We start from the raw sequence: 24,152 nt of genomic DNA on the forward strand, positions 1-24,152 counted from the left end.
TCAGCTCCTCCCTGATGAGAAAACAAAACTAAGAAGAATTAACGTTTAGACAACAGAAATGAGAGTGAAGTTCACAGAAGAAATTAGGACACAGTAGAAGTGTTCAAAATGAGGAAACGTTCAATGTCAAGTTTGAGGTCCAGGGTTGATGGGTGAACTCTGCACACTCAGCTTCATGTTAGGTCTCCTAGCTCAATGAGGGGGTGAATTTTGATGTACCACTATCTTTGAGGCCCTGCATGAACTCTCCCAGACCCTCCCCCTTTTCCTCACACAAATCCCCTCCTTGCACAGCCTTCACACCTGTCTGTGAGGTGCCAGGGTCCCCTCTCCCAGCCAGCCACAGGCCAGTATTGCCCCTCTCTAAACTTCCCTTCAGGCAGATCAAACCCAGGGCTCTGGAGTCAGACTGCCTGGGCTCAAATCCTGCTTCTGAATCTTATGAGACGTCAAGTCACTTACCTAACTCCTTGGTGAAACAGACTCTCCTCTGTCAAATGGGAGGTCATGCTTTGGGAGGTCAAGGCAGGAGGATTGCTTGAGCCCAGGAGTTCAAGACCAGCCTGGGTAACAGAGTGAGGTCCTGTCTCTATAAAGATTTAAAAAATTAGCCAGATGTGGTGGCTCATGCCTATAGTCCTAGCTACTCAGGAGGCTGAGGAGGAAGAATTGCTTAAGCCCATGAGGTCAAGGCTGCAGCGAGCCATGATCAAGCCACTGCACTCCAGCCTGGGCAACAGAACAAGATCCTGTCTCAGAAATAAGTAAATAAATAAATACATAAATAAATCTGGGTGCAATTGTGGCTCTTAGTGTTATAGAGAGGACTGAATGAGCTAATGGATGATGGATTTATGCCAGTACCTCACATATAGCTTATCCTGAAGGAAGTTAGAGCTTATTATGATGATTATTCAAAAAATATTTCTCAAAGGTCTGCCATGGGCCATGTTCTGGCTCAGTGCTGGGGATGCAAAGATGAGCAAGAGACTCCTCAGGGACAATTGTCTGATGAGGTAACAGGCACTACTTATGAGTGGTCTAATCAATAGAGTTCTATTTATCTTATAATTATCTAATAAATGATCTAATAATTTATTAGAGGGCTAATAAATCTGATGGCAGGAGCCTGTGGGGGGCAATGGCCAGTTCTCACTATGGTACCCAGGCTGGTCTTGAACTCCTGGGCTCAAGCAATCCTTCTGCCTCCCCCTCCCAGCATTCTGCAATTACAGAGGCATGAACAACTGCACCTGGCCTAAAATTTTATGTTAATAAAAAAAATGCATGTGTTTCAGGAGTACAACATGATGCTTGAATATCATACCGTGTCAGGGGAAACCAGCCCCCGATATTTCAAAGTAGATTCTTTTCTATTTTCCCTAAGTGTTGGCTGGTCTGAGAAATAAAGGGCAAGAGTACAAAAGGGAGAAATTTTAAAGCTGGGTGTTGAGGGGAGACATCACATGTCAGCAGGTTCCATGATGCCCCCTGAGCCGTAAAACCAGCAAGTTTTTATTAGCAATTTTCAAAAGGGGAGAGAGTGTATGAATAGGTGTGGGTCACAGAGATCACATGCTTCAAGGGCAACTAAAAGATCATAGGGCAGAAGGTCAGGGTTAGATCACAAGGTCAGGGTGAAACTAGAATTACTAATGAAGTTTCATGTCCCACTGTGCACACATTGTCATTGATAAACATCTTAACAGGGTTCAAGAGCAGAGAACTGGTCTGACTAGAATTCGCCAGGCTGGAATTTCCTAATCCCAGCAAGCCTGGGGGCGCTGCAGGAGGCCAGGGCATATTTCATCCCTTATCTGCAACGGCATAAGGCAGACACTCCCAGAGCATCCATTTTAGAGACCCCACACTGGGAATGCATTCTTTTCCTAGGGCCGTTAATTATTAATATTCCTTATCAGGGAAAGAATTCAGTGATACTTCTCTTACCCATTTTCAGTAATAAGAGAAATAAGGCTCTGTCCTGCCTAGTTCCCAGGCAGTCAGACTTAATGGTTATCTCCCTTGTTCCCTGAACATCGCTGTTATCCCGTTCTTTTTTCAAGGTGCCCAGATTTCATATTGCTCAAACACACATGCTTTAAGAACAATTTGTGCAGTTAACGCAATCATCACAGGGTCCTGAGGTGACATACATCCTCAGCTTATGAAGATGACGGGATTAAGAGATTAAAGTAAAGATAGACATAGGAAATTATAAGAGTATTGATTGAGGAAATGATACATGTCCATGAAATCTTCACAATTTATATTCTTCTGTCACGGATTTAGCAGGTCCCTCCATTCGGGGTCCCTGACTTTTCACAACATCACTATATACCTGAAATTAGCATCGATTCTAATTCTCTGGTCACACGTCATTTAGAGCATAGGATCTTCGGTGAATTTAAGAAGTGCCTCTCTCCCTACTCTTAGCCATGTGACTCCCAGAATCCTGTGAGAGTAAAGATCTTGTGTTTGGCCATAGGAGACTTCTATTCACCATCTTTGCTCTCTCCCACAAAAGGTGAGGTCTCCACAGTCTCCCACATGACAGCTTTGTACTAAAATCAACCTTACTCTATAGAACATGCATGATTATGGCAGGACTACTACAATCTTGGTATATCACATGGGTCAAAGTTTGATGTGTTAGTCAGGATAACATTAGCTGCTGTAACAAACAGTCCCCCAAGCTGCAGCATGGCTCAGATGCAGTATAAGTGTCTTTTTCACTTATATCAAGCAAGAATTATCAGATTTTCTGATTTTTTTCCCACTGTGCTAATGTAGGGAGAAGTTGTTGGAGGTCACATCACAATTCACAGCAACCGTCTATGTTTGGGAGCAAGGATGCTGGAAACAGAATCCAGCATAGTTGTAACTTGTCCAAAATTACAGACACCTTTGCATTTCTTGAACTGAATCCTATGACTTGAAGACCAAAGACTGTATCATGCCTAAAGGGACAGCCTCAGAACTGTGGATGCCTGTCCCTCCTGGTTTGGGTTTGTGCTGACCATAGGCAAATCCACTGAATTCAGGATCACTGTATAAAGTGACATATTGAGCCTAGTGCCAGAATAAATCTGAACAAAATCAGGGTTCATTTTAATAGCAACAGGCTGCTGATGCAGGCATCAACTCCATCAAACTGTGTTCCTTCAACTGTTATGTTCCCCTGGAAGTATCCCACACCCTGACGTCACACATTCACTCAGTGAAACCCACATTCATTTGGGGAGCTCTTTCTCTTTGTCTCTTCTCTAACACACACACTCTCCTTCGTTACCTGGCCACTGATCGACATTTCTGGATATACTGGTTTTCGGGAAAATAGGATGGTTGGCTTCCAACCCCAGATTTTTCACTGATGGGTTCCATATTTACACCAGCTTGGCCAAAGTCTCTGGGTCACCATTTCCACACATACCCACACACTATAAAGAGATGCTTTTTCTGAGCCTTCTGTTCATGCAGTCTGGAATTGTATTTACTTTTGTTTTGGGGCATCCTGGGTAGCTCATTCCACTAATAGGCATAACCATAACCATTGCAGTCTCCACTTACTGACATTTACAACTTTCCAGACACATGCTAGGGAACTTACATTCATTATTTCATTTTATTCTCACATCACAACCTTGTGAGGTGGAGGAACATGATGGAAGGAGGAAGGAGCTAAAAGCAAGGAATCTGGAGTCCAACTGCCTGGGTTCAAATCCTGGCTCTACCAATGACCAACTCTGTGACATGGGGCTAATTTCCTAACCTCTCTATGCCGTTTCCCTATCTCTAAAAGGAACCTGACAATAGCATCTACCTCATAGGATTTGTACAAGGATTAAATGAGTTAATATTGGCCGGGCACAGTGGCTCAAGCCTGTAATCCCAGAACTTTGGGAGGCCGAGATGGGCGGATCACGAGGTCAGGAGATCGAGACCATCCTGGCTAACACGGTGAAACCCCATCTCTACTAAAAAATACAAAAAACTAGCCGGGCGAGGTGGCGGGCACCTGTAGTCCCAGCTACTCAGGAGGCTGAGGCAGGAGAATGGCGTAAACCCAGGAGGCAGAGCTTTCAGTGAGCTGAGATCTGGCCACTGCACCCCAGCCTGGGCGACAGAGCGAGACTCCATCTCAAAAAAAAAAAAAAAAGAGTTAATATTTATAAAGTGTTTGGAATGATACCTGACATCTGGTAATTGTTTGATAAATAAAATCCATTTCAATGACGAGGAAACAGACTCAGAAGAGGGCACTCATTTGCTCATGTGGTACAGATAGGTTCCAGACTCAAACTCAAGACCATCTGACTCCAAAACATCTAAAACTGTTGCCCTGCATTCTCTTCATTTGACAGATAATAAAACTGAGGCACAGAGAAGCTAAGTGACTCGCCTGGGACTGCACAGCAAAACAACACGAAAAAGACCTAGGGTCTCCTGACTGCCAGAGCGGAGATGCTTCTATAGGCTTTTCTCACTGATGCTCTCTGGGCAGACAGGCTGCTTAATATGAGAGTGAGCACACACTCCTTTTTTCATTTTCAGGTAAACCTGACACCGGTTAGCAGAAGGCACTACACCAATAATTAGTGAACATGTGGTGAATTTGCAGCAGACAAGAGAAGCCTCATTATCCTATATTTTCCAGGTTGCTTAGGGAGGCAGGAATCACAGCAAGGAAAATCTTCAATAATAAACAGACGTCTCATAAAATTAATTGCAACCCAACCTCTCTCTCTACTTAAAATTAGCATCTATTTCCAGCTCTGCTTTCAATGCCCCCACATGCATACATGTGAACTCCCTCCCTCTCTTCCTCCCTCTCTCCTTCTTTCTTTCTTTCTCCCTCATTAAAAAATAAAATTTAAGAAAAAAATACTAGGTAGATTTACACAAATAGTGGGATCTCAGTCTTGAGTTAGCTATGTATGACTGAAAAGGATGCTGTGGTTTAATCTTAATAATCATCATAAAAACAATGACATGGCCAGGCACGGCGGCTCATGCCTATAATCCCAGCACTTTGGGAGGCCAAGGTCGGCAGATCACTTGAGGCCAGGAGTTCGAGACCAGCCTGGCCAACATGGTGAAACCACATATCTACTAAGAATATGAAATTTAGCCAGGCATCATGGCCAGCCCCTGTAATCCCAGCTAATCAGGAGGCTGAGGCAGGAGAATCGCTTGAACCTGGGGAGTGGTGGTTGCAGTGAACTGAGTTTGTGCCACTGAACTCCAACCTGGGCAACAGAGCGAGATTCCATCTCAAACAAACAAAAACAAACAAACAAAAAACACAATAACATAAAAGTAATAAAAACAAAACAACTGCTATTTACTCAGTGCTTATCTGATGCCAGCCACTTTGCTAAACCTATGAATGCATTATTTCCCCGTTGCTACAGGTAAGAGAATTGAGGTTCAGACAGGTTGAAGTCATTGTGCCCAAAGTCACACAACTGGTGAGTGGCAGAGCTGGTATGCAAACCCTAAAGTGCCAGCCTTCAAAGCCTATGCTCTTAATTTCTACCCTGCTGTCTTAGTGCTTCCTTGTCCATTTAATTAAGCTCCATAGGTACACATTCCCTGCTCTGCTTTGCTGTACAGTCCCAGGCAAGTCACTTAGCTTCTCTGAGCCTCAGTTTCATAGTCTGTTAAATGGCGGTAATGCAGATAATTCCTAGTTGTGATGAAGAATCAACATAGAAATCTGCCATTTCCAGCCTATTATGCAATTTCTCAAGCACTGTGACTGCAAGTGGCATCAGCTCCTGGAGGAACACACTGTCGTTCCCTCCTTTGTCAATGGATCCCCCCTTGAACCTCACTCTACCCCTGCTCTCAACCCCCATGTACTGCCAGCTGATTAAATAAAATATTTTTTGAAAATCATAAGTGTCATGAGTAAGGTTTCTTAGTGTTGATGTAGAAGAAGAAAACAGAATTGTGAAATGAGAATCACTGCAGCTATCATTAAGTCCCGCCTACGTGCCCAGTGATTGCTAGATTGGCCAAGTTTTCCTGTGAAGGGCAATACAGTAAATATTTTAGGCGTTATGGGCCATCCAACCTCAGTTGGACTCTTCATCTCTGCTGTTGCTATAATGCAAGCAACCATAGACAACATATAAACAAATGGGTGTAGCAGCATTTCAATTAAACTCTGTTTATGGGCACTGAACTTCATAATTTTCACGTCACAAAATAGTCTTCTTTTATTTTTAATATTCTTCTATTGATTTTTTTCTTAACCATTTAAACGTGTTAAAAAGTACAACAGCCGGGTGCAGTGGCTCACACCTATAATCCCAACACTTTGGGAGGCTGAGGCAGGCAGATCACTTGAGGTCAGGAGTTCGAGATCAGCCTGGTCAAGATGGTGAACCCTGTCTCTAGGAAAAATACAAAAATTAGCCAGGTGTGGTGGCAGGTGCCTGTAATTCCAGCTACTCAGGAGGCTGAGGCAGGAGAATCACTTGAACCAGTGAGGTGGAGGCTGCAGTGACCCAAGATCCTGCCACGCACTCCATCCTGGGCTACAGAGCGAGACTCTGTCAAAAAAAAATAAAAGTACAAAAACAAGTCGAGGCTGGACCAGATGCGGCCCTTGGGCCATAGTTTGCCAGTTTCTTCCAACAGTTCATTAAGAAAAATTTCCAAGCAAACAGCCACATTGAAAGAATTTTGCAGTGAACACTCACATACTCACCACATACATTTTACAATTCATGTTTTATTGCACTTGCTTGATAGCATATCTACAATTTCTTCATCCTTCTATCCATCCATGAATCCATCTTATTCTTTTGATGCATCAGAAGATTCTTTTTCTGCCAGTCACGGTGGCTCATGCCTATAATCCTAGCACTTTGGGAAGCCAAGGTGGGTGGATCACCTGAGGTCAGGAGTTCGAGACCACCCTGGCCAACATAGTGAAACCCCGTCTCTACTAAAAATACAAAAATTAGCCAGACATGGTGGCAGTCACCTGTAATCCCAGCTACTTGGGAGGCTGAAGCAGGAGAATCACTTAAACCCGGGAGGCAGAGGTTGCAGTGAGCCAAGAGTGCACTGCTGCACTCCAGCCTGGGTGACAGAGCGAGACGCTGTCAAAAAAAAAAAAAAAAAAAAAGGAAAGGAGAAGGAAGGAAGGAAGGAAGGAAGGAAGGAAGGAAGGAAGGGAAGGAAGGAAGAAAGAAGATTCTTTTTCAAAAAGAAACCAGTGGCAATTTCTTCCTGGGACAGTACAAGGTGGTGAGTGAGTTGGCTAAGCAGACAGATAAAAAGACAGAGTATCTGTGGGTGGATACTGGCACCTTTTACATATAGGCAACAAGCAAGTTTTCCAAGGAGAACAGTAGATGATTTGCTACTGTATCAACCAAGAATATCTTTGACAGTAGTAAGTAACAGAATTTGTAACAGACATTCTGAGATATTTTGTTACACCCACAAGTGTGGGTGACCTGTCCAGATATGCCTTCTAATTCCAAGAGCCCCAAGAAACACCCTCTGCTTAAGATTTTATTAACCATGAATCCAACGTTTTCTCATTTATTTGCTTATTAATTTTTTGTATATCTTTTCTTGTTAGAATATAAATTCCATGAGAGCAGAGGCCTTTTCACTTACTCACCACACATGTTCTGTGCTAGACAAGTGCCTACCATAAAGAAAACACTCAATATTTATTTATTTATTTATTTATTTATTTATTTATTTTCTTTTTGAGCCAGAGTTTCACTCTTGTCATCCATACTAGAGTGCAATGGTGCGATCTCAGCTCACTGCAACCTCCGCCTCCGGGGTTTAAGTGGTTCTCCTGCCTCAGACTCCTGAGTAGCTGGGATTACAGGTGACTGCCACCATGTCCAGCTAATTTTTGTATTTTTAGTAGAGACGGGGTTTCACCATGTTGGCCAGGCCAGTCTTGAACTCCTGACCTCAGGTGATCCATCCACCTTGGCCTCCCAAAGTGCTGGGATTACAGGTGTGTGTCACCACACCCGGCCTCAATAAATATTTATAAGAATAAGGAATGGATCTGTTTTCCACATCTCATAAGTTGTCTTTTATACCTTTCTTTTCTATGTCCTGCTTTCCTATAATCTTGGGTAATTTCCTCCATTCTATCTTCCAGTTTACCAATTTTATCTTCAGGTATATTTATTCAGCCCATCTATGGAGAAGGTTTGGTTTTTCTGTTCATCTTTGGTTTTATTTTGCATTATTTTTTCACTTCCAATGTGATGGTGGTGGTTGTTGATTTTCATAACTGTTCTTATTTCATGGATATGATGAATAATTATGAATACAATGAATAATTATAATGGATGTAATATCTAATCCCTCTGAGGATGTTAATTATATATTTCTAAGACCATCTTAGTGCAATTTGTACTTCTAAAACAGAAAGCCACTAGGTAATTAGCAAAGAATAGAAATTTATTTATCACAGTTCCGGAGGCTGAGAAGTGCAAGATAAAGGCTTCAGCAGGTTAAGGCCTGGTCTCTATGCTTCCAGGATGACACCTTGAAACATGCTGTGTCTTTTGGAAGGGAGGAACACTATGTCCTCACATGGCAGAAAAGCAGAAGAGAATGAACCCATTCCTGCAAGCTCTTTTCATAGTGGCCATAATCCATTCATGTGGGCAGAGCCCTCATGACACAAACACCTCCTGTTAGACCCCACTTCCCAAGTGCTGCACTGGGGAGTAAGTTTCCAACACATGAATTTTGGGGGACAAATTCAGACCATAGAAGACTCCTTCTCCTTTATTGATTATTTTAATGTCCTTATATGTGAGTTTTTATGTCCATAGCATTCAGTCTCCCAAAATAATCTGGCACCTTTGGATGTGTGCTTTTTGCTCACTGGGGATGTTCTGCTTGTCTCCCTGTGAAGTTGGTACCTTCTTACTGCATCTGGAGGCAGAGGTGAGAAAAGGGGAAGTGCCAGGAACGAGTCTTCTGCATACAGGGCTTCCCGTTCTTTCCGGATGTGGCCAGGTATGCTGGGCACTTCCCTGCCTCTCTGCCCCACCCTCACTGCTCCCTCCCTAAACAGGCACCTCTGCTGCACTTCTGTGTTACTCAACACAGAAAGGTTGGGGTGGGAGACTGCATGTCTTTAGAGGCTGCCATTACTATGCCAGCACAACTGACAACCGTGACAGTTAACCTAGGGTCTCTTCTCCTTCAATCCACTGCCTAGAGCCTGCAGCTCCTCAGATCCTTTCCACTCTGCATAGGTACCCCCTCCTTTATGCGCTTTGGCTGCAATTTCCTCCTTCATCCAATCCTGTATCTCTGTCAGGGATCTCAGTTTCGGGTTTATCTAGGGCACCTCTGGTTAGGACTCAGCGACATTATTAAAGTTTTTCCATCTCTTTCCTGCCACTTCTAGAGGCCTGGGATGAACATTGAAGGCTTGTGTATATGTTCAGTCCACTGTCCTCACCCAATATTGACCCTTCTGCGTTCCATCTTCTAAAAATGCCTCAAATGTCCTGTTCCCTTGACTCCACTTTTTCTCAGTTTCCAACCCTGTTGATTTCCATTATGCTTTTAATACATCTTTGCTGCTATTTTAATAGAATTTTGAGCTTGTGTTCAATCCACTATCTTGAATAGAAAGTTTCTAGCCGGGCGCGGTGGCTCAAGCCTGTAATCCCAGCACTTTGGGAGGCCGAGACGGGCGGATCACGAGGTCAGGAGATCGAGACCATCCTGGCTAACACGGTGAAACCCCGTCTCTATTAAGAAATACAAAAAACTAGCCGGGCGAGGTGGCGGGCGCCTGTAGTCCCAGCTACTCGGGAGGCTGAGGCTGGAGAATGGCGTGATCCCGGGAGGCGGAGCTTTCAGTGAGCTGAGATCCAGCCACTGCACTCCAGCCTGGGCGACAGAGCGAGACTCCGTCTCAAAAAAAAAAAAAAAAAAGAAAGTTTCTAAAGTGGCCTGTGACTCAGGAAGAAGACTGTGGTTAATGGACAAGCATGAAAATCTTGCTGAATCCCTTGACTTAAATCCCCGCCACAACACCTGGCCTACAAAATAGTCTCCTTCCCATACTTGAATATTCCAAGTGATGCAGCATTCACTACTCAAAATACTGCATACTACGTATGTTGTGATGTACATACTACCCACCCAGCATCTCTCCCTCTAGTTGACCATGACCTCTGAAATTCACACTCTAATCCTATCTATTTCCTTTCAGTTAACATGCGATGTCAGGAAGCACTTGTTAAGACTATTACCTGAAACGTACCCAGAGGCAGAGTAAATGCGGGATCCCGGAGCAGACAGGAGAGAGGACCCCTGAGTTTTTTAGTAAGATGAGGAGGAGGAGATAGGCTATGGCTTGGACCAGGCCTGGAAGAGAGCTCAGGCGTGCAGTCTCTGGGAACCTGGGTGGAGAAGCAGCAAGAAATAAGCAGAAAAAGGAGGAGACAGGCCATGAAGATAGAAGTGCAATAGTCCTGGATTCAAATCCCCACTCTGCAGCTTATAGTTTACAGTCCGCTTAGCTTTGTGCCGGTTCCAAGAGGATTTTGCTATTGCAGCTTTACAATGTTTTAATATGTAGTGTTGTGCAAGGTACCATTCTAAACTGACTGACTTTCCTTCCTCCCTTCTCCTCCAAAATAATGTTTAATTCTTGCAGACAGACTTTAGATCGTGTGTTTGAAGTTTTTAAAAATGGAATTTTTATTGGAACTGCATTACACATATAAATTATTTAGGAAGAGTTGGCTTCTGAAGAAGGCAGCTCTGTGGGCTTGGGCTAGGTTTGAATCCAGTCAGACAACTTTCCAGCTGTGTTACCTTGGACAGTTACCTAGTTCCTCTGTACCTTAACTTCCTCATCTGTCAAATGGGTGATGATAGTAGCACCTACACCATGGTCGTTGGGAGGAGTCAGTGAGAGTCTCCAAGTGTGCTTTATTATCATTGGTGGTGGTAGTGGTGTTTAGAACACATCCCGGCTGGGCGTGGTGGCTCAAGCCTGTAATCCCAGCACTTTGGGAGGCCGAGACGGGCAGATCACGAGGTCAGGAGATCGAGACCATCCTAGCTAACACGGTGAAACCCCGTCTGTACTAAAAAATACAAAAAACTAGCCGGGCGAGGTGGAGGGCACCTGTAGTCCCAGCTACTCGCAAGGCTGAGGCGGGAGAATGGTGTGAACCCGGGAGATGGAGCTTGCAGTGAGCCGAGATCCGGCCACTGCACTCAGCCTGGGTGACAGAGCGAGACTCCGTCTCAAAAAAAAAAAAAAAAAAAAAAAAAAGAACACATCCCTCAGCCAGACAGCAACATAGGAGTTCTCCGTTTATTAAATCCTGAATTTTTTTTTTTTTCCACGTAAAACCTGCACATTTGGCCGGGCGCGGTGGCTCAAGCCTGTAATCCCAGCACTTTGGGAGGCCGAGATGGGCGGATCACGAGGTCAGGAGATCGAGACCATCCTGGCTAACACGGTGAAACCCCGTCTCTACTAAGAAATACAAAAAATAGCCGGGCGAGGTGGCAGCGCCTGTAGTCCCAGCTACTCGGGAGGCTGAGGCCGGAGAATGGCGTGAACCCGGGAGGCGGAGCTTGCAGTGAGCTGAGATCTGGCCACTGCACTCCAGCCTGGGCGACAGCGTGAGACTCCGTCTCAAAAAAAAAAAAAAAAAACCTGCACATTTCTGAAATGCTCAGAGTATGTTACTCAGTATGTACCCATACGTTCTGTGGACCTGCTTCTGTCAAGATACTTTGTTAGGTTGTGATTAGTTCATTGCAGCTGGTGGTTGCAGGGACGGCTGGAAGCAAGGAGAGGAAGGAGAGGAAGTTGTAGCTGGGAAGGGAGCCAGGAAGCGGGTGCCAGATCCAGGAGCTGCTAGAAAGAAACGAAACTGAAAGCAGGGAATTTACCAAGTTTGGGGAGGAGGAGTGAAACCTAAGGAAGACAGGACCAGCAGTGCTGGTCCCCATTTCACGCCACTCGCGAGACCGACGACCTAGGTCCTGCCGAGCTGGGCGTGGTGCGGAGAGCCGAGCAGGGAAACCAGAAATCTGAAGGCCGCACCAGAGCCCTGCTTCCCCTTGCAGCTGCGGCAGGTGGCCATGGACTTGTACCGCACCCCGGCCAGCGAGCTGGACAGGTTCGTGGCCACAAGGCTGCAGCCGCGGAAGGAGTTCACAGAGACGACGCGGCGCGCCCTGGGCGCCCTGGCCGCTGCCTTGAGGGAGCGCAGGGGCCGCCCCGGAGCTGCAGCCCCGCGGGTGCTGAAAATCGTCAAGGTGAGGTGCCGCCTCGGGGTCTTTATGTGTCCAAAGGCGACAGTCCTGGGAGGACGCTTAAGCCTCACATAGCCTTAAGGTGGGGGTGGCTTTTATCCACTTGTGCACCTCTCATTCATTTCTTTAACAAACACTTCCAATGTGCCAGCCCTGTGCTAAGTCCCCTGAACATACGAGCCAGGTAGGTACTCTTAAGTCTGCTTGACAGATGGAGAAACTGAGGCACAGAGAGGCACAGTGACGTGTCCAATCCTGTAAGAGGCCCAGCCAGGATTCAAATCCAAGTAGCCTGATTCCTGCATCTCTGCTCTCAGAGGCTGCCTCTCCCATTTTCATTCACTCACTCACTCATTCACCCAGTCATTCAAACAGGCTGGGGGCCTCACACTATGCCAGACCCTAAGGATACGGAAGTAATAATACTCTGTAACAGCCAGAATAGCCCAATTTATGGAGACATTACCAAATAGCAATGAAAATTATCTCATTAAATGAGTATTACCTCGTTTCATCCCCACATTCAGTGAGGTAGGTATTATTGTACCTGTTTCATGGATAGGGAAACTGAGGCTAAACGCTAAACTACTGCTCTGAGTCACTTTTTTTTTTTTCTTTGAGACAGGGTCTCACTGTGTCACCCAGGCTGGAGTGCAGTAGCACGATCTTGGCTCACTGCAACCTCCGCCTCCCGGGCTCAAGTTATTCTCATACCTCAGCCTCCCAAGTAGCTGGCACTACAGGCACACACTACCACTCCTGGCTAATTATTCGCATTTTTTTTATCGAGATAGAGTTTTGCCGTGTTGCCCAGGCTGGTCTGGAACTCTTGGGCTCAAGTGATCAACTTGCCCTGGCCTCTCAAAGTGCTGGGATTACAGGTGTGAGCCACTGTGCCCAGGTAATTTTTGCATATTTTGTAGAGATGAGATTTCACCATGTTGCCCAGGCTCCAGGTCACTTTTTGTCACTTAAATACAGCCACACTGCCACTGTGATCCCAGGACACTCGCAGATTCAGGGAGGAGACAAGTCATGAGCTCCCTTATCCTCAGGGTAAATTCGGGGGTACCAGGAGCGGATGGACCCAGGGAACCTGGGTGTGCTAAAGCAGTTTTGGAGGTTGTCAGGAGAGGGAGTGAAAACGCAGAGTAGAAATGGCCTCAGAGCACCTAGTGGTTTCCTGGGGCTGACTCTCAGCTTGGGAGGTGGGGAAGGAGGACACACTTGTTGCCTAGGAGGTGTGAAGTCCCGTTTCTACCTCGGAGATGGACAGGAGGGATTTCTGTGCAGCAAGAGAAAGTCCTGGCATCCCTAGCTTCCCTGGAAAGGGGTACAGCAGGCGGGGGGTCTCGAGCACAATCTCCGTGTGCTTTCATTTCCTCCTTTATAAAGTGAGCACTGTGCTTTTGCTTCCTCTTTTGTAAATTGGTACCTTCCTTCCGGGGCTGTGAGGAAGGTTCAATGAAAGTGTGTGAAACGTGCAGGAAGTGCCCAGCCTGTAATAGTCCCTCTTCCCACTTTGTCAGCAGCCCCCACATTGCGGGAGCTGGAAGTAAAAGGACTGGCATAATCATCGGGATAAGTAGGGGGTCCCAGTTTGGGGCAAGACTTGCTCCTGGAGGGCTCCATCCTGGTTCTTGCTGTTTACTGGCTGTGTAACTCATTTCACCATCTGAGCCTCACTCTCCATATCTGCAACCACATGCAACTACATCACAGTTGTTTTGTGTTGGAAGTGAGAGTAGAGACGTCAGATCCCAGACACAGAACAGTGGCTCTGACAATGTTTAGGAGTTTCTTTTCCAAATCCTCAGGTTGGAAGTTTTGCTGAAAGAAACACTGATCACACAGGTCTCAGAAATTGAGTCATACCACAGTTCTGTACCCATTCTGAGCAAAGATTGCGAACGTGTGTTCTGCAAAGCAGAATTTCTTTTACCTGTGGTCTTGAGTTTTTAAAAAGTTAGTTGCCAACATTTAAAAATCATGGCTATAGGCCTGGCACAGTGGCTTACTTGGCCTGTAATCCTAGCACTTTGGGAGGTCAAGGAGGGCAGATCGCTTCAGGTCAGAAATTCGAGACCAGCCTGGCCAACATGGTGAAACCCCATCTCTACTAAAAATACAAAAATTAGCCAGGCGTGGTGGTGCACACCTGTAGTCCCAGCTACTCGGGAGGCTGAGGTGGGAGAATCGCTTGAACTCATGAGATGGAGGTTGCAGTGAGCTGAGATAGTGCCACAGCACTCCAGCCTGGGCAACAGAGCAAGACTTTGTCTCAAAAATAAAACTAAAATAAAAATTATGGATTTAGCCCAGCATGGTGGTGCATGCCTGTAGTCTCAGATACTTGGGAGGCTGAGGCAGGAAGATCACTCGAGCCCAGGAGTTCCAAGCTGCAGTGAGCTATAATCGTGTCTGTGAATAACCACTGCACTCCAGCCTGGGCAACATAGCAAGACCCCGTCTCTTAAAAAAAAAAAAAAGTGTAAAAACTAGCCAGGCATGGTGGCATGTGCCTGTAGTCTCAACTACTTGAGAGGCTGAGGCAGGAGGATCACTCGAGCCCAGGAGTTCAAGGCCACAGTGAGCATGATTATGTCACTGCATTCCAGCCTGGGTGACAGAACAAGACCCTGTTTCTATGGAAAAAATAATCATGGATTTACATATTAAAATTGCTTCTCTTGAAATCTCAAGCCTGGCTACCCTGGACCCACATTCCTGCGTGGCTTCAACATCTAGAGCTATGTGGCCACAGTCTCTCCCCAGCACCCTCACCTCACTTAAGTCGCCTGCCAGGTTGCAAGGCCACTAGAATTGGACAGTATGAAATTCTGAGTTATTTTTCTCTGCCCAGGGAGGCTCCTCTGGCCGGGGCACAGCTCTCAAGGGTGGCTGTGATTCTGAACTTGTCATCTTCCTCGACTGCTTCAAGAGCTACATGGACCAGAGGGCCCGCCGTGCAGAGATCCTTAGTGAGATGCGGGCATTGCTGGAATCCTGGTGGCAGAACCCAGTCCCTGGTCTGAGCCTCAAGTTTCCTCAGCAGAGCGTGCCTGGGGCCCTGCAGTTCCGCCTGACATCTATAGATCTTGAGGACTGGATGGATGTTAGCCTGGTGCCTGCCTTCGATGTCCTGGGTGAGGGGTTCCTGGACTGTTCCAGGGTTGGGGGCAAGATCACTGGGAACAACACAGGACTTCCAATTCTAGCCCAGCCACCGACTTGCTATGTGACCTGGGCCAGCCTCTACCCCTCTCTCAGCCTTAGGACTCAAAGACACTGCATGGTGCTGCAGAGAGAAAGCCCAGTTCCTCCTGGATCTGTAGTCCTGCTGTCAAGATGTCACCCTCCACAGGCATCTGTGCTCTCAGGCCACCTGCCTGGGAGCAGTTACTGCCTCAGCCTCTTCTACAGTATTCCCAAAGCTGCCAAGTGGACATGTGGCTAGCAGTAGGGGCCTGGGGACAAAACCAGATTTCTGCAAATCAGATTTATTCAGAAACATTAATGTGATTTTTTTTTTTTGAGACGAGTCTCAAGGCTTCTGGCTGGGGATGGTGCCAGATCCAGCCACTGCAAGCCCACTTCCTGGGTTCACGCCAAAACATTAATGTGATTTTTGCATTCTTCGTAATATACCTGTGCTTGAGTTAAGATAAAAATATGTCTTTGTGTCCTCATCTGTAAAATGAGGATAATACCAATGGGGATATTAGTAATCTTATCGAGTTGTCAGAAGAATTAAATGCATTAATATATGTAATCAAACATAGAAGTGTGCCTAGTGGGCCAGGCGCAGTGGCTCATGCCTGTAATCCCAGCTTTGGGAGGCCAAGATGAGAGGATTGCTTGAGCCCAGGAGTTCAAGATCAGCCTTGGCAAAACAGCAAGCTCTAGTCTCTACAAATAATAATAATTTAAAAAATAGCCAGGTGTAGTAGTGCATGCCTCCCTGTGGTCCCAGCTACTGGGGAGGCTGAGGTGGGAGGATTGTTTGAGTCCAGGCAGTGGAGGCTGCAGGGGGCTGTGATTTTGCCACTACAATCTGTCTAAGACTTCTTAAAAAAAAAAAAAAAAAAAAAAAAAACATGTCTAGCATGTGGTAAGGGTTGTAAGAGTGTTTGCTATTATTATTTCTATTATTGTTGTTTCTATTATTATTGTTATTATTATCATTATTTACCTTGATGATCTGGGGGATAGCTTTATCCTTTGGGCAGGTAGCCACATCCCCTATGCCTGGTACCCCATGCCTAGTGTATCCACTTACTAGGTACACACACACACACACACACACACATTTTTAAGACAGGGTCTCATTCTCACCCAGGTTGGAGTGTAGTGGCATGATCTTGGCTCACTGCAACCTCCATCTTGGGTTCAAGCAATCCTCCCACCTCAGCCTCCCGAGTAGCTGGGACTACAGGCATGCACCACCATGTCTGGCTAATTTTTTTTTTTTTTAATAGAGATAGGGTTTCACCAAGACCAGTAGGCTGGTCTTGAACTTTTGGGCTCAAATAATCCACCTGCCTCAGCCTCCTAAAGTGCTAGGATTACAGGCATGAGCCACCACACCCAGGCTGGGTACACATATATTAGTCATAATGGTTACTACTTATTAAATGCTTAACTATTCCAAGAACTTGACATGTTTTATCTCATCAGTTCTTCACAACAAACCTATGAGGTCTGCACTGTTTCAGCTTCAGTTTCACCAATGGGGAAACTGAGGCTCAGAGACATACAGTGACCCACCCAAAGCCACACAGCAGGCAAGCGGTAGCAGCAACCTCAGGGAATTATGGAGAGTGTTTACTTCTCCCAAGTCATGCCCATGGGAGTGGTGGAGGAAAAGGTGCATCCTGTAAAGTCCACCGGCTCTGAGCTCAAATCCTGACTCCATCGCATGCTGGCGGTATAACCTTGGGCAAAGCATGGAATTTCTCTGTGCCTCAGCTTTCTCAGCTATCAAATGGGATGAAGAACTATACTTGCCTCATAGGGTTGTGGTGGAGATACATGTAAAGACCTTCAGTCCAGTGCCCAGTATGCAGTAAAATATAGATAGATAGATAGATAGATAGATAGATAGATAGATAGATAGATAGATAGATGGTTTTTTTGTTTTGTTTTTGTTTTTTTTTTTCTGATCTCGCTCTGTGCCTCAGGCTGGAGTGCAGTGGCATGATCTCAGCTCACTGCAACCTCAGCCTCTTGAGTTCAAGCGATTCTCGTGCTTCAGCCTCTGGAGTAGCTGGGATTACAGGCGAGTGCCACCATGACTGGCTAATTTTTGTATATTTTTAGTAGAGAGAGAGTTTCATGATGTTGGCCAGGCTGGTCTCGAACTCCTGACCTCAGATGAACTGCCCACCTCGGCCACCCAAAGTGCTGGGATTACAGGTGTGAGCCACAGCCCCAGGCCTGTAGTAAAAAATATCAACAACCACTGCTAAAGGATCAGGGCTTTTTGCCTTTTATTGTTTGGGCATCATTTTCCTCTCTGTGACACCTCTTAATTAAGGGTATGTAGAGTGGTGTTTCGAGGAAGGCTCATGGAGGGAGGAGAGAGCTGCCAGGCTGCAGGTACTGCTGACTCAGCTGGAAGTATCTTTCCTGTTTAACCATCTTAGAATGCAGCTGCTCTTCTTTGAGCTGTTGCTCCAAGGACTGCCTGGCCATTTGGGAGGGAGGGACTCTCCCACTGCATTCTGGAGGGCCGCTTTTCTTCCCAGACTCCTGAAAAGCTCCAGGCTCTCTTCCCAGTCCCCCGACTCCCATGTTGGCAGATTTCTTCCCCTCCAAATTCTTCCCATTCTCTCTCAGTGCCCGAGGCCGAGCTCGGCAACCTCCATCCTGGGTTCAAGCAATCCTTCCACCTCAGTCTGTGGGCTGCCCACCGCCCTCCATCCTGTGTCCTCAGTGCCCTTCCTAACTCACAGTGCTTCACACCAACAGGTCAGGCCGGCTCTCGCATCAAACCCAAGCCACAAGTCTACTCTACCCTCCTCAACAGTGGCTGCCAAGGGGGCGAGCATGCGGCCTGCTTCACAGAACTGCGGAGGGACTTTGTGAACATTCGCCCAGCCAAGTTGAAGAACCTGATCTTGCTGGTGAAGCACTGGTACCACCAGGTGAAGCCCCTTGGGAGGGTTGCTCCAGACATGTGACTATTTGCTTTGTACTTCCATAGTCGTGAAACTGTTGTCATACATTTAGTGGCCATTCATGTTCTCTTTCTGGAAATTATCTGTTTATGTACCTTGTGCATTATTTTCTCCTGGGTTAGCTGTCTTGTTATTGATTTGTTGAAGCTTTTTATATATTGTGGATACTGATCCTTATTTAGTTAATATAATGCATTCTTCCAGTATTCTTCCAGTCTGTGACTTGGGCTTTTGCTTTGTTTAAAGGTTATTTGTAGGACAAAATATTTAAATTTTAATGTACTCAGATATATCCTTTGAAAAATGAGTTATTCTTAGTGTATCTTTTTTTTTTTTTTTTTTTTTTTGAGATGGAGTCTGGCTCTGTCACCCAGGCTGGAGTGCAGTGGCCGGATCTCAGCTCACTGCAAGCTCCGCCTCCCGGGTTTACGCCATTCTCCTGCCTCAGCCTCCCGAGTAGCTGGGACTACAGGTGCCGCCACCTCACCTGGCTAGTTTTTTGTATTTTTTAGTAGAGATGGGGTTTCACCATGTTAGCCAGGATGGTCTCGATCTCCTGACCTCGTGGTCCGCCCATCTCGGCCTCCCAAAGTGCTGGGATTACAGGCTTGAGCCACCGTGCCCGGCCTCTTAGTGTATCTTAAGAAGTCTTTCTCTATCCTGCCAGGTGCAGTGGCTCACGGCTGGAATCCCAGCACTTTGAGTGGCCAAGGCAGGTGGATCACTTGAGGTCAGGAGTTCAAGACCAGCCTGGCCAACATGGTGAAACCCTGTCTCTACTAAGAATACAAAATGTAGCCAAGCGTAGTGGCACACACCTGTAATTCCAGTTACTTGGAAGGCTGCGGCAGGAGAATCACTAGAACCCAGGAGGCAGAGGTTGCAGTAAGCCAAGATTGCACCACTGCACTCCGGTCTGGGTGACAGAGCCAGACTCCATCTCGAGAAAAAAAAAAAAAAAAAAGGTCTTTCCCTATCCTGACTTTGTAAAATGACTCTTTCATATTTCCTGCCATCGTATTGTTTCCCATTGTATTTCTGTTCATATTCAGGACTTTGGCCTGTCTGGTATGGTATGAGGAAATGTGGAGGTGGTACACCTCCCTCCCCAGCCTCAGGGATGCTCCCTTGCTCTGTTCATGTTTGTTGCCAGACTCTTATGCACTGGGGAAAGTGTGCCAAGTCTATGCCTGGAGATGGGGGAACAAGCTCCCCCAAAATCTTGCAGCACATGGCTTGGTCATTCTGATGGACCAGTCATCATAAGCAGTCTATCTAGGAGATTCTGGATTCCAATTCTGGCTCAGCCATCTTCTTGCTGTGTGATCCTGGACAAGTTCCTAGCCTTCTCTGGGCCTCTGTTTCCTCCACTTGCACATAAATAAATATATGCGTTGGTAAATCTTACTCAGGTTCTTTCCACATAGGATTCTCCAGGGGCAGAAAATGCTAATAGCCTGGTACTTCTTAAAAGGGCAAACTGCTGGATATGGTGGCTCATGCCTGTGGTCCTCTCTATGCAGGAGGCTGAGGTGGGAAGATCACTTGAGCCCAGGAGTTCAAGGCTGCAGTGACCTATGATTGAGCCACTGCACTTCAGCCTGGGCAACAGAGCAATACTCTGTCTATAAATTAAGTAATTAATTAATACAACTGTGGAGCCAGCTTGGTTGGGCATTAGAAATTCTATCTTGATCTGGGTGGTGGGTACACATGTGCACCCAGGTGTGTTTATCCCCCCAAAGAGAGGGCGTGAGTGGAGGGAATGTGGAGATGCTGGGTGCTTCTAGTCAGGTGGGTCACCTTCTGGCAAGCTGAAGCATCCCCTCTGGACTTACTCAGAGGCCTGGGATTCTTGCCTTGGCATGGAGTAATTCCTCCCTGGTACATGGAGATCCCAAGTGTATGGTTCACAAATAGAAATCATGCATTTGGGGATGGGGGATAGACAGCTGGAGTGAGGAGGGAAGGACAGAGTCCTGGCCCGCTGCCCCACCCCACTCCAGGGGTGAAAGGGCGACAACTTGGTGCCCTTCTCCAACCATCCACGGAACTGGGACCCCAGATCTGCTTCACCTTTATTTGAGGATAGGTAGCAATTTGAGACTACCCTTGGCTTCTCTCTGACTGCTCCCTGCCTCCTTGGGACTTGAAACTTACACCCCTCCCTCCCACCACTCCCCCGTCATATGAGCCAACCACTTTGCTGAAGCTACCAGTGAGGGCTGGTGAGAAATGCCACTTGTTCTTGGAACAGGCTTGGAACACAGCATCTTGTCTCAGCCTGGAAGGTCCCCAGTCTGGTTCTGCAGAGAGCTGGCTCTCTTTCCTCTCCTTCATCCTTCTGAGTCCCCTGCCATGCCCTCTCACAGGTGTGCCTACAGGGGTTGTGGGAGGAGACGCTGCCCCCGGTCTATGCTCTGGAATTGCTGACCATCTTCGCCTGGGAGCAGGGCTGTAAGAAGGATGCTTTCAGCCTGGCCGAAGGCCTCCGGACTGTCCTGGACCTGATCCAACAGCATCAGCACCTGTGTGTTTTCTGGACTGTCAACTATGGCTTCGAGGACCCTGCAGTTGGGCAGTTCTTGCAGCGGCAGCTTGAGAGACCCAGGTACCTCCTAATAATACCTGTTCTCCTGTCCTGGGGCCAGGGGGAGATAATTAACAAGGATAAAATCGGTCACATCTACTGAGTGCTTGGGTGTAGGCCAAAGCAAAATGCTGCATGTACATGTTTTAATTCACTGGATTCAGCCCAGATGCACATTAGAATTACCTGGGGGAGTTTTAAAAAATATACCAGTGCCTGACCCCACATGTTTTATGTGTGAATGTTTTGCTGATGTATAGCAGAAAGCGCATGTTCTGATGAATGTGTGAAGACTGCGTACTTTGAAACCATCACCCAGATCATGGTAGAATATTTCCAGCACCTCGCTGGTCCCCTCTCAGTCAGTAACCTTCCAAAATAACCCCACTTACACTTTTAAGATTACAGTTGTGCCTTTTCTTAAATCTTATTTAAATGGAATCATGCCACATGTACTTTTGTGTCTGGCTTCTTGTTCTGTTCTCAAGATTAAGTCTTTGAGATTCAGCTATACAGTTGTGGATCATTCTTTTTTGTTGCTGTATAGTGTTCCATTGTGTGAATTTATCAAAATACGTTGTCCATTCTACTGATGATGGGCATTTGAGTTCTTTCAACTTGGAGTTATTACAAATAGGGCCATTATAAACATTTCTGGACATGTTTTTTTGGTGCATATGCATATCTGTTGGAAATATACCTAGGAATGAAATTGCTGAATTGTAGGATGTAACTCAAGAGCCCTTGAGAGTGGATCCTGGTGTCTTGTGATTCCAACGTGCAGCCAGGGTTGACAATGATAAGCAGGCAATGTTGTTATCCTCATTTTGCAGACGAGGAAATTGAAGTTCAGAGAAGGTAAATCATTTGTCCCAGGTCACACAGCTGGAAAGTAGCAGAGATGCGATTGGAACCAGGTCCGTTTCACTCTAGAGCCCTCTTGCTAACCAGAACTTTCTTGTCTCTCTGAAATTGCAGGCCTGTGATCCTGGACCCAGCCGACCCCACATGGGACGTGGGAAATGGGGCAGCCTGGCACTGGGATTTGCTAGCCCAGGAGGCAGCATCCTGCTGTGACCACCCATGCTTTCTGAACGGGATGGGGGATCCAGTGCAGCCTTGGCAGGGGCCGGTAAGTGAGGGGGTCCCAGGACCCTTGGGTTTTGCACTTTTTTTATGTGTCCAATATTTCCTGAGCATCTACTATGTGCCATATGGTGTAGAACAGGCTTTTAAAAGCAGGGGTGACTGGGCGCGGTGGCTCACGCCTGTAATCTCAACACATTGGGAGGCTGAGGCGGGCAGATTACCTGAGGTCAGGAGTTCGAGACCAGCCTGGACAACATGGTGAAACCTCGTCTCTACTAAAAATACAAAAATTAGCCAGGCGTGGTGGTGGGTGCTTGTAATCCCAGCTACTCGAGGGGCTGAGGCAGGAGAATTGCTTGAACCAGGGAGGCAGAGGTTGCAATAAGCCGTGATCACTCCTTTGCACTCCAGGCTGGGCGACAGAGTAAGACTCCGTCTCAAAAAATAAACAAATAAATAAATAAATAAATAAATAAAAATTCACAGGGCAGCAGGCATGTAAAACGGTCTTATCACCAAGCTCAAGCTGAAACTGCCGGGGGAAGGAGCCCTTTGTTTTTCTGCACCTATGGTCTGCTTACCAGGCCTTTCTGCCCATAACAAGGGCACCCATTTTGCAGTTTATCCCTTCAGAAAGGCACCTTTTTCAACTCTGCCCAAAGATGCCAGGTGGGTTAGCTGTGGCCCTCCCACTTCCCCTCTCTAAGCCTCAGTCACCCTGACTGTACAAAGGGCGGGAGCTGGGGACAGAAGGCACTGGGTTGATGCAGGAACCTCTGCACCTGGCTGAGGCAGCTCCTTCAACGACCTTCCAGAGCCTTCCACGTGCCAGATGCTCAGGTTTGGGCCACCCCATCCAGCTAAACCCTAACCAGAAGACCCCTGAAAACAGCAAGAGCCTCGATGCTGTGTCCCCAAGAGCAGGGAGCAAAGCACCTTCATGCCCAGCTCCCGGCCCCGCTGGGGCAGCCAGCGTCGCCCCCTCTGTGCCGGGAATGGCCTTGGACCTGTCTCAGATCCCCACCAAGGAGCTGGACCGCTTCATCCAGGACCACCTAAAGCCGAGCCCCCAGTTCCAGGAGCAGGTGAAAAAGGCCATCGATATCATCTTGCGCCGCCTCCGTGAGAACTGTGTTCACAAGGTCTCGAGAGTCAGCAAAGTGAGTTGGGCCAGTGGAGACACGGGGGGACCCTCTCGAGGGGTCAGCGTGGGAAAGGGAAGGAGTTACAGCAATGGAGCTGAGGTTGGGCTGGGGAACTGCATGGCCCGGGAAGGATGATTTGCTGGCTTAAATAAAATATATGTAAGTGCCAGCTTAGATTTTCATTTTTTAATGATACAATTTTTAAAACACTATTACAAGAATCAGATCACTTGCCTCCTCAGCTCAAAATTCTCCATGGTTTCACAGTGTGCAGAGGCCTCAAGTCCTGTAGGGTGGGCCCTGGTCTCCCTCTGGCCTTGACTTACTCCACACTGGCCTCCTGGCTGCTCTGAGCTTACCAGGCTCACAGGCCCATTCAAGGCCTCTGTAGTGGCTTTCTCTTCCCCATCCATTTGTCTCTCTCTCTCTCTCTTTCTCCTCTTCAAGGTTCTTGATCCGACGTCCTCTTCCACTGAGGCCTGACCACGCAATTTAAAATTGCAGTCTTGCCCGGGCACGGTGGGTCACGCCTGTAATCCTAGCATTTTGTGAGGTCAAGGTGGGTGGATTACCTGAGGTCAGGAGTTCGAGACCACCCTGGCCAACATGGTGAAACCCTGTCTCTACTAAAAATACAAAAATTAGCCGGGCATGGTGACAGGCCCCTGTAATCCCAGCTACTCGGGAGGCTGAGGCAGGAAAATCACTTGAACCCGGGAGGCAGAGGTTGCAGTGAGCTGAGACCGTGTCACTGCACTCCAGCCTAGGTGACAAGAGTGAAACTCCATCTTAAAAATAAAAATAAATAAATAAAAATAAAATTGCAGTCTTGCACTACCAGCCCCC

The 24,152-nt window shown here is 46.9% G+C and overlaps 1 protein-coding gene across 1 annotated transcript in view; it reads left to right on the top strand.

The window, feature by feature from the left end:
* Positions 1 to 11,751: 11,751 nt before the first annotated feature.
* The window catches only part of OAS3 (2'-5'-oligoadenylate synthetase 3), a 28,873-nt gene continuing 16,472 nt past the window's right edge, over positions 11,752 to 24,152 (top strand). Inside the window, exons 1-6 of the mRNA XM_031650783.1 lie at positions 11,752 to 12,306; positions 15,167 to 15,449; positions 18,274 to 18,449; positions 20,855 to 21,093; positions 22,051 to 22,204; positions 22,977 to 23,321. Coding sequence (XP_031506643.1) covers positions 12,130 to 12,306; positions 15,167 to 15,449; positions 18,274 to 18,449; positions 20,855 to 21,093; positions 22,051 to 22,204; positions 22,977 to 23,321 — 1,374 coding nt within the window. The 5' untranslated portion in view covers positions 11,752 to 12,129. The remainder of the gene's footprint in view (positions 12,307 to 15,166; positions 15,450 to 18,273; positions 18,450 to 20,854; positions 21,094 to 22,050; positions 22,205 to 22,976; positions 23,322 to 24,152) is intronic.

The sequence above is a fragment of the Papio anubis genome, chromosome 9 (assembly GCF_008728515.1).
Source record: "Papio anubis isolate 15944 chromosome 9, Panubis1.0, whole genome shotgun sequence".
NCBI lineage: Eukaryota > Metazoa > Chordata > Mammalia > Primates > Cercopithecidae > Papio > Papio anubis.